This window comes from Pipistrellus hanaki, assembly GCF_964339955.1.
Source record: "Pipistrellus hanaki genome assembly, chromosome: 13".
NCBI lineage: Eukaryota > Metazoa > Chordata > Mammalia > Chiroptera > Vespertilionidae > Pipistrellus > Pipistrellus hanaki.
This window is the reverse complement of record NC_140515.1, coordinates 53,527,498-53,540,275: the sequence shown is the minus strand read 5'-3', so window position 1 is coordinate 53,540,275 and position 12,778 is coordinate 53,527,498. Positions and strand designations below refer to the sequence as shown.

The 12,778-nt window shown below is 56.2% G+C and overlaps 1 protein-coding gene across 1 annotated transcript in view; it reads left to right on the top strand.

Annotated features, from left to right (window-relative positions):
- Positions 1 to 12,741, top strand: part of ULK4 (unc-51 like kinase 4) — a 198,324-nt gene extending 185,583 nt beyond the window's left edge. Inside the window, exons 31-32 of the mRNA XM_084902535.1 lie at positions 10,954 to 11,039; positions 12,590 to 12,741. Of these exons, the coding sequence (XP_084758661.1) occupies positions 10,954 to 11,039; positions 12,590 to 12,653 (150 nt within the window). The 3' untranslated portion in view covers positions 12,654 to 12,741. The remainder of the gene's footprint in view (positions 1 to 10,953; positions 11,040 to 12,589) is intronic.
- Positions 12,742 to 12,778: the final 37 nt, after the last annotated feature.

The window sequence follows — 12,778 nt, the reverse complement described above, 5'->3', positions numbered from 1 at the left end:
GCGCAGGCTTTGTCGCCTTCCCCATTCATGCACCCAGGCACGTAGCTACCCTGCGGCCCTACAGGAGAGGGGAACATTGCAAACCACTTCATCCTATTTTTCTATTGTTTTTGTCATGAAGCCTCTCTGTTCCTTGGGCGTCTTGATTGCAGCTTAGCTGGCTTGTTCCTTTGTGTTGACTCGGTAAACAATGCTCTACTGCAACCCCCTCCCCTGGGCCTGCCTTTTCCTCCACCCGCTGGTGCTCTTGAGAGAGAGGGGGAGGGCGGGGGTTCGTCTCAGCAGATGTGCAGGTGTCTTTGCCCAAGAGGCAGCGGGCACGGCTGAGCGCCTGCCCGCAGGCTCCCGGTGCCAGCTCCTGGCCAGCTGGTGCTGACTTGGCTTTCTGTAGAACAGAGTGCTGAGGCCAGGAGGTGTTTAGCCAAAGCACACCATCACACCGCAGGTGCTAATTAGCCCGTCTTCCTTCCTTCGTCTCAGAGCTGGATTTAAGGTTCCTCTCTTTAGTTAGGTGCCCAGGCCCTCTGATTTGGGGGCTGTTTTTCAGCTAGGGTCAGGATTTATTATTTTTTTTCTTCTCTCCTTCAATATCCGCTCATGCACAGAGCTCTTTTATATATGTAGGTGTCTGTTTTTAATTTACACCAATGATTTTGTGCTATTGATCTTGTTCTTTTTTAAACTTTTTTCCACCTAACACTATACTTTTTTTTTTTTTTTAATTCTCACTCAAGGATGTTTCTTCCATTGATTTTTTTTTTTTTTGAGATACTGTAGGGGAGGGAGGGAGGATGGGAGAGAGAGAGAGAGAGAGAGAGAGAGAGAGAGAGAGAGAGAGAGAGAGAGAGGTGAAAGACATTGATAGGGTTCCTCCTGTACGCTCCCCACCATGGACTGAGCTGGCAGCCTGGGCATGTGCCCTGGCCAGGAATCGAAGCATCAACCCTTCAGCTCACCCTTTCTGTCCATTCTGACCCATGTAAAGTAGGGTATCCCTGCAACTTTAATTTCCTTTCCCTGCGGACAAGTGCTTCTGTGAACGTTCTGTTCATATCCTTTTCTCCTCCCCTGTCCGTGGCTTTCTCTGGTTGAGTCGCAGGTATAGCATAGATTTATGACCAGATATTTATATGTGCCAGTAGATCTAAAGATGGCAAATATTGCCTCCACGCCTGTCATGTTGGTTAACTTAGCCTATGATGTCCTTTATTGACCATAAAAAATAGCGACTGTTTGCCTTTGGTTAGCACCTGGGGAGGCTTGCTGGAGAAGTCTTTCCCTAATGCAGTCACAAAGACTACTCCTGCCGAAACCGGTTTGGCTCAGTGGATAGAGCGTCAGTTTGGGGACTGAAGGGTCCCGGGTTCGATTCCGATCAAGGGCATGTACCTTGGTTGTGGGCATATCTCCAGTAGGGGGTGTGCAAGAGGCAGCTGATTGATGACTCTCTCTCATCGATGTTTCTAACACTCTATCTCTCTCCCTTCCTCTCTGTACAAAAATCAATAAAATATATATTTTTAAAAAAACACTCCTGCAGTGTGTCCTTCTCACCTTAGTTTTGGCAGTGCCATCCTGTAAATCTTTGGTGCATGCTTATTTCAGTTTCTTTTTCATTTGAGTGAAGCAGAACTCTCGAACGTAGTTCTGATGTGTTTGCGATGTAGTCTAGCAAGCAGGAGTGCTGAGCTTTGCAGGATTTGGCTGGAAGTAAGCATCCGTGATTTTGTTTTTCTAACCATCGGTTCTGAGACTTTCCTGTCCGCGGGAGCTTTGTGGACGTGCAGATCCGTGGTCCCTGCCGAGGGGTCTGGTCCATGGAGCCGGGGAGGGGCGCTGGCACCTGCTCTGCATGCAGGTCCGGGTGAATCGGACGCAGGAGGCCCAAGCTGGTGCTTTGAGAGATCGGATCTCGGGGAGGGGCCAGTCGTGGCCGGTCCATCACTTTACGAAACACCATCTACATCAGTCCAGGCAGGGACTGCTAGGAAGTGTGCCTGCCACCCAGCCCAGCCCCTGGGGCTGCCTCGCTGGAGTGGGGGTCACTGGGGTGAGGGCGCAGGCGGCTGTCTGCCAGCTCGCCTGGCAGCGTGTTGAATATTTTATACCCTGAGCTCTTCTCCCGGGAATGCTGAGCTGCTGAAGGGCACTGGAGACCGGGAGAGGCTCTGCAGAGCCCATCACCACCCTCACTAACGCCCTCCTGTCCTTCTAAAGGAGCCGCTGGAGTGGGAATGGAAACGCGGGGTCCGGGGAGGAAACGATGAAGGGTGAACGTTAGAGCCAGAAAGACCTTGGACAGTTTCCAGCCTTAAAAAAGGAGACAGTGAGATACACTCGCATGAAATCACCGAACTCGCTCCAGAGCAGCCTACGCGGTTTCTTTAAAGGCTGGGGCTCCGGAGTGAGTGCAGGAGCGCATTCAAAAGGGAGGAGCCCTGCCCAGCACTGGGGTGGGCAAAAGTGGATCTTGGTGCCCGGCCTGGGTTGTGGGATTGGACAAGGTTACCGGATGCTTCCCGGGGTCCCACGGAAATGGGGGACCTAACTACTACGGACTTCCCGTAGGTTTTGGAGACTCAGGTGGGGCGCGAGAGAGAAAGGAGTCGAGGATGCCTGCAGGGGGTCGGTGGTGAGGCTAGGAGGGTGCGCCATGGTTCTCTCCCATCAGGACGTGTTAATCTGGGTGCCGCTCACACAGGCAGTGGGTGTCCCGCTGGCACACTTTGAGTCCTTGCTCCAGGCGTGGTATGAGCCGGTCTTGGCTGGGCAGGCACGGGCCACAGAGCCTCTGTCATGTCCTTGCTATGGCCCAGACAGTCAGCAGAGAGCCAGGCCCGGGCCTGGGGCATTAGCATGGCCCTGATCCTCACTGGCCACTCAAAAGCCTGCCCGGACGCAAGGCGGCGAGCCCAGCACTTCCAGGGCCTCTTACTTGTTTCTAAGAAGAAATTCTTATAAATGCCGGCGCTTTACCTGCTATCAGCCACAAATCGTGGACGCCGTGGCCGAGGGAGGTGCCACCAGAGCGGTCTCCGGGCTGGGCCCCGGGTGCTGTGGATGCAGACGGGCCTGGGTGAGGCTGTGTGGGCATCACTAGGCCTTGATTCAGCTGCTCCCAGGAGCCTTTGTATTAATTGGCGAGTGTTCTTCAATCTCAGAACAACTTTCATACGGAAATCAGTGAAAATCCTTGCAAATCCTGTAGAATTTATTTGTTATCCATTTATTGCTATCCCTTCAAATATGATTGTGTTAGGTAATGCCCATTATAAACACATATTCCAAGGAAAGTTACCTATCATCAAATGCTTTCTCTGTAGAAATAAAGGTTTCCCATCTAAAAATTGTTTTAGAAGAGCAAATACCCATTTGCTTTTACCACTTAGAGCTGCCCTAAATGTTCCAGAAATAAATTTCACAGTGTTATGCCAGCCCCGGTGACCCAGTGGGCATAAATCAGACAGCTCCCCAGGCTTCCACCCAGTCAAAGAAATGTAACCGAAGCCTTATTTCCCCATTTTTCACCTCCTCGGTTTGTCCCTCCCAAAAATGAATCTTGTGCTGCCAGGTGTGTGATGGAGCTGGTGCTCAGACTCTGCGGGCGGTGGTGAAACCTGGCCCGGTCCGGGGGCGAGGCGCCTGCAGGCCTGTTTCAGGAGCCACAGTACAGCTGAGGGCCTTGGCTGGGTACTCCTGGGTACTCCTGGCCCTGCAGCCCCGTCCCAGAGAAAGGGGCTGAATCAGGAGACATGGCGGATGCCTAAAATTACCGTATTTTCCAGCGTATAAGACGACCCCTAATTTTACAGTTAAAACTTAGGTTTAGGCCTATATTCGCTGTATAAGACTACCCCCCACTTCCGAGGCAACACCAGTTCTTTTTTTAATAGACCGCCTCTCTGACTCTGGCCAATCTGAGCAGGCTTTTTACTAGACTCCTGATTTTCGGTTGACTTTTTTTTTTCGTTTCAAAAGTCGTCTTATACGCCAGAAAATACGGTACTTATTCTTGCAAGTCATCCAAAAGTCCATCAACCTGAGCACGGTCAGGCAAATTATATTAGCCTCCCTCCGCGGAACATTTTATAGTCTCCAGAAATTATTATAATAAATACAGATTAGCAATGTGGCAAAACGTGTGGGCTATAATGGTTCAAGTAAAAGTGTCACAGAAATAGTGTACTCACTGGGTTTACAATCCACTCCCCTGAGTAGAGGATCACAGGACATAGGACCTCCCCTCCGAATTCCTCAGAGACCTCCAGGTATCAATTCCACATCACTACCTTAGCCCCGGGGTCGGCAAACCGTGGCTCGCGCGCCACCTGCGGCTCTTTGGCCCCTTGAGGGTGGCTCTTCCACAAAATACCACGGCCTGGGCGAGTCTATGTTGAAGAAGTGGAGTTAGAAGAAGTTTAAGTTTAAAAAATGTGGCTCTCCAAAGAAACGTCAATCATTGTGCTGTCGATGATAGGCTCTGCAGACTGATGAGTTTGCCTACCACTGCCCTAGCCTTACCTTCCTGACTCAAAACCCACCATCTTCGAGGAGCAGATGCCACGTTAGCGCCCGAGGCTGGGAGCTGCCACTGGTCTTTGTGGGTCTTAACTGGACATCCGGGCCAGGATGGGGGTTCTCAGGCCCGCGGAGCCAGAGGGCTCCCTGAGGGGGAAGCAGTGGACGATGGCAGAAGCCTGGAAGGGCTGCAGACATAACCCGAAGAGGAGGAGCAGAGGCTCTCGGCCCGTCCTCCTCTTTCCAGCCGGAAGTCACCTAACCTCCAGCTCTGGCTCCGGCTCCCCGTCTGCTCAGTGGAGGGCATTTAGGTCGCCAGGTGCTGTGTGACCAGCTGCTGTGCGTCCAGCTGCTGTGTGGCTAAGGGAGGTAGCACATCAGGTGCTTGGACCGTGGTGAATCTTTAATAACTGAGCTGTCTTCCTCGTGTGCCGCCGTCTCTAACAGCAGAGACCTCACCCCATCTTGTGCCCAGCACGGTCGCATGCGTGGAGAAGAGGAAGCCCGGGGCCTGGCGTCTGGTGCTCAGCCTCGCCGCCTGCTTGGCGTCTGCCCTGCAGACCTGCTGGGATGCCCTGAGCAGTGAGGGCAGGTGGGGGGGCACCTGTCTCTGGGGACCAGCGGCCCCCCTCAGCCGGCTCTCCAGGCCCCCCAGGCGCCCAGGTTCCTCCTGTGAAAGCTCGCCCGGCCTTGACCTTCTGTCCCTATAAAATGTGTGTGCAGGCCCCAGGGCCCTTAAGCTCGCCTTGCATTTTGTGGCTGTTCTCACTCATGTTCCATTGCAGGGAGCGGTGTGGCAGTATTTATTGTTATTGCCAGCACACACCGGCCCAGCCCGCGGTGAGGTGTAATTAAGGATTCGGAGGACGGAGTTGCCTTGGGGTCCCATCGATTATTCCGGTCACTGAGGGCAGCGACTGCCCCCTCCGCCCCTGCGGCGGGGCGCTGGGTAGCAGCCCCATTTCAAAGGGCCGCGCCCTCCCATGATGGCGTGTGCTTGCAGCAGGAACATTCTGAGTGTGTGGTTTACAATCGCCGTCACATCAGCAACAACAGAACACGTTAAACGTGTTAAATAACCGAACGTTTCTCATGTGTGGGAGGTGCGGCTCTAATGGAAAAAGGGCGGCGCCTAAGGATCCCTCCCCCCCACACACACCCTCCCCCCACCCCCGCTCTGACACGGAGCCCCCCACACACACCCCCCACCCCCGCCCCCGCTCTGACACGGAGCCCCCCACACCCTCAGGGCGCTCGGCTGTGGTCCCCGGCAGGCAGGGCGGGCCGGCTCTGCTGTGAACCCTACAAAGTGGGACTCAAATATGAGCCGTCTCTGACCATCGCCTTCCAGGGCGAGTCTGGGCACTGGGCGCCCAGAGAATTCCCGGGAGGAGCGTTTCTTCTCCGAGAAAACACGGCCTCCAGCCTGGGCACAGCGGGTCTGGCAAGCTTCCGGCCGAAGCTGAGCTGGGACAACACGCTAAGGTCCCTCAGAGCATGCTCCGGGCCGCGTGTTAGCTGCCATGCTGCGGGCCCATCGCAGAGCCTCCGGGTCAGAGCGGGCTAAGCGGGAAGCGCATTGCATCTCCCGGAAGAGGGTCCAGGGGCCCCAGGCCCTGCTCGCTCCTCCCCGGGTCGCCCTCCTCCTTCCGCGGGCTGCCTCCTTGGACTGGCGTTGCAGGACCCGGGCAGCCCTTCCAGGGGTCGTACCGAGACGGGCCCTCCGCGGCTTCTCCCCTCGGCCGGGGGAGGGTGTGCTGCAGGGGTGCCCCCTGTCCCATGGTCTGTGGGGTGACCCGGGGCTGGGAAGCCGGCTGATGTTTTCTGCATCCATGTCCCTCCCCTGGTGCAGCGGTGGCCAAGCCCATGCCCGGGGAGGACAGTGCACCGCCACCTGCTCTCCTGGGGCCCATGGCGGCAGCAGCTGGGTCCGTCTTGGTGGCAGGGCGTGGCAGAGCCGCAGCTTCCTGGGGTGGGGTCGCCTGGCCCTGGCCCCCGCAGGTGGTAGGGGAGCGTCTGAGCACGTTTGCCAGCAGCCGGGCTGCTCTCTCAGGCGCGGCCAAACCTCTGATGGAGGCAGCGACTTGTCCGGACTCGTAGCCGCAAGGTTTGCCTGCCTCCCCGCCCTGTGTCTCCCCGCCCTGTGGCCGTTCTCTCAAAGCCGGATTCTAATCTTTCCTTGAAAAGAATATTTGTTAAAAGAGATGTTTTCTCCCTCTGCGAGACACCCCCGTGGCAGAGATGAGCAGAGGCTTTGATCTCGGAGGCATCTTTTTAAGTTTGCTCTTTTGATCCGCTGTTGTTTCTCTGTACTTAATGGTTTGCTTCCACATCACCTAGCATAAGGTCACATAAGACAAACGCGTTCAAAAGCAAGGCCCAGACCCCCGCTTAATTGCAGCCCCCAGCAGAGTGCGGCTGCATTGTTCTCCGCAACCGGCAGCTTGGTCAGGGCCTGGCAGGGGAGGGACAGGCGACTTCCCAGGGGGTCACGGGCCTGATGACCCTGTCCCCGCCCCCAGGCCCTTTAGGAAGGGATAGGAAAGCTGCTCCTTCTCCCCCCTTCACCCCCCCCCCCCTGCTCTGCTGACTTTCCAGCGATGACATCGTCCCATGGACACGTGGGCCTCGGAGCCAGAGGGGTGGGCAGTGCCGGGCACGGCGTCTCCGCGTCCCCAGTGGACGGAGCGTGCATCCTGGTCTACCTGCCGAGGGCTCAGACTCCGCGTGGCTGCCTGAGTCAGGTCCACCAACACTTGGTTCTGCTTCACTCTGGTTACAGTCCTGCATTCTGGGCCAAGGCCTATAATTAATTCGGCTCCATCTGTGCCAAACATGAGTAAGATTTAAGATCCCGTGGTTGCCGCCCATCTTTAAGTCCATGAGTCAGTCCCCCGGCTTTTTAAAAAAAATTATTATTAATTACCTGTGTTTTCTGAAGAAGACTGTTAGCGCTGTGACCGAGCGGCAGCATAGTGCTGGCTGTTGCCTGCTGTGCCCCCTCAGAATGCACCTCTGAGTGCACCCCACTTTCCAACCCGGGGACGGCCAGATAAGCTCTGGACGCGTGAGCACGACAGGGACCACGCAGGGACTCCACGCAGGCACGACAGAGCAGTGGGCGCTGGTGTGCCTGCCCCTGAAACCACAAAAACACTGTGTGCCGCCGTGTGCCGCCGTGGTTCCCGGGGGTCCTGGCCTGCAGGCCGTGGGGGGTGGGTCCCGAGGCAGTGCAGAGGGAGGTGAAGCTGCGGTGGGCCCGGCTTGCTGCCTTGAGAGTCGGCATGCCATGCAGGTGGAGGGCGAGCTGCGATGGAGCCCAGGGGGTTCCTGGAGTTGAGCTGAGAGTCCTGGAGGCAGGCAGTGCCCAGGAACCCTGTGTGTGGCGCCTGGGCTGCGTGGGGAGGCCTGGGCTGCGGGGACAGGGCGCAGAGACCTGCGGGGACAGGGCCACGGCCGTGCAGCAGAGCCCTGATCGGTGCGCGTGGGAGGCCCCCAGTGCTCGCCCAGGCAGCACGAGGCCTGTCCCACCAGCCGGGCGGGAAACTGCTGATCATGAGGCGGGTGTATCATGCACAGTCAACCTCGCTGTGATCTGATGGGAAAGGTGGGCCCTGCCCGCAGCTGAAGAAGCTTCTGGAAGGGCAGAATGAGCAGCAGCAGGTAGAGAGGAGGGAGGGGCTGCCGGATCCCAGCCCGGCGTCCCTGGCAGGGGGCAGCATGTCTCGATTCGCAGTGGGTAGCAGTGGCTTTGAAGTCACCTAGGAGCCTCAGCTGGAGAGAAGGCAAAGTATCTGTTGAGAGCACAGAATAAAGGCCTGGGTGCATAGGTTTGTTTTGGGGATTTAAGCTCTCTGAAGGAGACTTGTCATAGTTACCTGCTTGTTTTTACCTGTTTTCCTGAGATTTGAAGCCCGTGGAATTAGAATAATTCTCCCCCGTGAAGTTCGTGTCAGTGCCAGCAGGCCGCTGGGCTGCCCCCCTGTGGTGCCCCGATTTCCTTCCTCGTCTCTTGGTGCTGCCAGGACCTGTGCAGGGGGCTCGTGATCGGAAAACCGGGGCTAACATAGCTTCCTTAGCCCCTTGCACTCAGGGCCACTGCGATCTAGACCTCCGTCAGACCCGCCCACAGACGAGGCCCCACAGCCTGCCCACGCCTGACTCGGTGCTCCACACCCCCAGGCCATTTCTCCCCGGAGAAGCCCGCCCAGAGCCTGCTGGAGGCTGACCTGTGCCTCCCATCCGGAGTGTATCCGTCACGGACCACGATGGTGGTCAGTGGCAGTGCCGCTGACATACACATTTTCCAGGCCTTCAATGAGGTGGATGGATAGGCACCAGGCCTGGCTCTGTCCCTCAGCGGTCGCTTTGTCCCGAACAAGCCACTGTCCCCACTGCCCTTGCAGCCTCAGCTACACACGGCCCAGGCTGCAGCACCAGGGTCCTGCCACCACTGGGGACATGGGACACGCCTGTGGTTAGTTTGCACTTGGGAAGCCGAAGTCCAGAAGCATCAGCCCCGCCTGTACCACCTCTAGGCTGTGAGCCGGAGGGAATGAGGGATAATAAATTCTACAGGCACTGGCAGAGTTTCGGTTACACGTAGTGATGCCTGAATGCAGACTGACAGGTCACCACGCGGAAGGCTGAAGAAAGCAACATATTTACCCCAAATACACGGGCAGCTTGTCTATCTCAGTGTGATGAGAAATCCACAGTAATTCGAATCATCTCTCCCCTCTAAGTAATGCACCTTTCTTTTTCCCTGCATGCTCTCAATATTCTTTGTCTTCAGCAAGTTTGAGTATGAACCGCTTGAGTGCGGACTCCCTGGATATCTTGTTGGACATTTTCTCAGCTCCTTAAATCTGTAGGTTCATGTCTTTCATCACTCTCGGACTAGTGTTAGCTATGACTTCCTCAAATGCCTTTGCATCCATTTATGCTGTTCTCTCATTCTAGAGCGCCAATGACACAAACTTTTTGTTGTTGTCCTGCAGGTCCCTGAGGCTCTGTCCTTTGTGTCTTCCACATTTTTCCTCTGTTGCTCGATTGGATTGTTTCTATAGAGTTCACCACCTCTTTCCATTCTGCTAATGAGTCTATTTAGTGTGGCTTTTTATTTATTAGTTATTAAATATTTTTTGGTTCCTCTTTATATTTTCTAATTTTACAGTCTATTTTACTTTAACACTTTATTCTGTTTTCATACTGTTCTATTTCCATTTTAATATTTGTTTCAAAAGTGTTATAGTCTATTTTAATACTTCAAGTGTTAATTGTTTTAGCATTTTTATAACACTTTAAAGTCTTTGTCAGATACTTCCAACATCTGTATTATTTTCTTATGTATTCTCTTATCTCATCCGGAATTGGAGTCTCTGATATTGTTTACAGTTTTTATTTTCTAATTAACTCGTTTTTACATGCAGGACAATAGTTGGTGTGGTCCATAAGAGTTCCATTAAGTGGCCAAATCACAGAATTTTCAACTAATTCTTTTGGCTTTGCTGATGCTTACGTTTATGTCCATTCCACACGATGCTATTTTGGTCCCTCCCTCTGATTGCGTGATGGTCACTATATCTTCTGTTTGCACCTTCTGACTAGCCTGGCAAGGAAATGAGTCTTACTGTTCCTTTGGAACCTGCTGGGTGATCTTCTTGGCGCCCACAGTCCCCTGGAAGGGCTGGGCGGGGCAGTGGGCGTGGACGCAGCTCCGGGGACCTGCATGAGGCACGTTTTGGGGAACGTCAGTGCTCGCCTCAGGCATAACTGGACCTCGGCCACATTCCCAAACAGCTTGAGCTCACCGAGTTGGGTGTGATTTCGGAACACATTTCCCTGCAGCTCTTTGAAGAGGCAGATCTTTGCAGAAAGCACGCCCCGTGCAGCTGGGCTGGCAGCTGGGAGAGGCACATGTGGGGAGCGGGGTGGCGAAGGTGCAGCGTCCACCTGGAAGTGTAGTGACCCCGTGACCTTCCTGTCACTGTGGCTAAGAAATCTCAGCCTCTTCTCGGAACTGGGCAGTGACAGGCCAGCCTGGGCTGCTAGGTCCAGTGGAAGGAACACTTGCGCAGGGGGTCACCTGAGGCCAGCCTGGTGCCAGCCTCCTGCCGGGGATAGGCTCCGGCTCCCTGGGTCCTGCTGCAGTGACCCCTGAGCCTTTCTGAGCCCCCGTTACCTCGCCTGTAAGGCCAGGCTGTGGGAAAGAGTGACAGATGCGCAGGAGACTGCAGAGCCCCTGCCGTGACTCCCTCGTGCTCCCCACAAGGGTCACCACTGTCTGCCTCTGTCCCCATCGTCAGCAGCATCCTGTGGGGGTGGGGCTGAGGCTTGCTCCCCAAGGCCACAGGCAGCCTGACACTCAGGGTGCCCAGTCAGCGGGCTGAGTCAGGGATGGGCCCACCGACCACTGTCTCCTCCGCCTTGCAGGTCACCTCCAATGAGAAGCACCTGGAGAGCCTGAAGGGCGCGGGCAGCCTCCTGCGGGCACTGCAGCAGCTGGCCCCGGCTGGCTGGTGAGTAGGCCCAGGAGGGCCAGTTCAATCCAATGGGCTCATTCTTTTCTCTCCTCTGTCCCCCCATTCCCTCTACACGCCAGGAACCCCCATGTTCCAGAAGGATCTCAGTGCCAGTCATTGCTACTGAGATCCCTCCCCGTGTGTGGCCAGTCCTGAGCCCCCCTGCTGTCGGTCCACTTGTAAGTGGACACCTGCCTCCACCGCAAGCTTCCTGGTGGTGGCCAGGACACAGGGTTGGATGGAGTGGTTCTGGTGCTTTGGAGTGGGCGGTAACTTGAAGAAATACCTGATTGCTGAGCGAGTCTGTGGTGGAGGCTGGGCTCCCTTCATCCTTTTTGTACTTAATCCTGAATTGGGTGGGGGAGGGGGCACCACCTCCTGGGCTACCCACCCGCCATGGTTCCTGTGGGTGAGGGGGAAGACAGGCCCCGCCTCACCATGTCTGCCTGGTGTGAGGGCAGACAGGGCCTCGGGCTGCGCCACGCGGACTGGTTTGTGAGGAGCATACACGGCCCCCACAGGAGTTGAGTTGGGCAGAATTGAGTGGCCGGCTCCCGAGAGCCTTTCCCACCTGCCTGCGGGCTCTCCTAGCGGGCCTCAGCCAGCCTTCAGGTGCAGGCCAGTGCGGCCTCAGGATGCACCTCAATCTGGACCAAATCCCAAAATGAGGACAGGGCTCCCTGGAGCCAGTGGCTTCTCCCGCACCCCCACCCGCACCCAGCACTCCAGGCAGGTGGGTGGTTGCGGCTGTGAAGCTGCTCAGATGGCGGAAGAAAGGGGTTTCTAAAGTTGACCGAGTGAGTGAATGGCGGTGTTCTCAGCTCTGTTGGCTCTGCCACAGGTGGACGTGCCCTTTGCCAGTCACTGGCCTTCCCGGGCGGCTCCCGTGGGCAGGGCAGTCCCTCGGGACCTTGGCTGCACAGCCAGCCTCCTGCCCTGTCCCACGGAGGCCCCCCGCCCCCCTTATGCAGCCCCCTCCCGATTGTTTGACATCGGCTCTTTCTGTGTAGGAGGAAGGTGCCATGAGCTAATTTCATGTTCAAGGTGAACACTGCTGTGTGTCATCCTTTTCTTTGCTAATAGTTGTTAGGGCACAGGCTTAAATGTGTGTGTTTGCTCTGGTGACAGTCTCCATTTCAAGCTCTGAATAGCACACCCACACCTGTGAGAATAAGAAACCCAGGATTGCGGCCACACGGAGAGGCAGTGTGCGGGCTGGGCTGGGCGGGCTCCTTGGTGTTGGGTACAAGTCAGCTGTGGGCCGGCTGAGCAGGGTCCGGCTGCCGTCATACTTGTCTTACAGCTCAGCATCTGCACCTGGCCCAGGGGGTTCAGATGCCGAGAGCTGGTGGGCCAGCTCAGGCCTCGATTAGGGGTGCTGGTGGGGCCCGTTCTGAGCCCCACTGGGGTTGTGGGCTGACGGGTTCGCACCTCAGCCTGGGAACTCGGTCTCTGTGTCTCCAAGAGACTGCGGGGGAAGAGGGGGGCGCGCCCTAGGAAGCAGCTGGTCCGTCAGACACTGCAGCCTGACTTTGTTTCCCTCACAGTTCGTCTGCCGACAGCGCGGTGGCCTCCTTGGCCCTGGAAATCCTTCAAACTATTGGACGCTAGGCGAGAGGGCACCAACCTCAGCTGCACTGGCAAGACCAGATCCGGCACACCCCAGCCATCCCCACTCCCAATAAAGCCAGCTGACCCAGAGCCTGCGGCTGAGGTGCTCTCCCTCACTCTGGGCC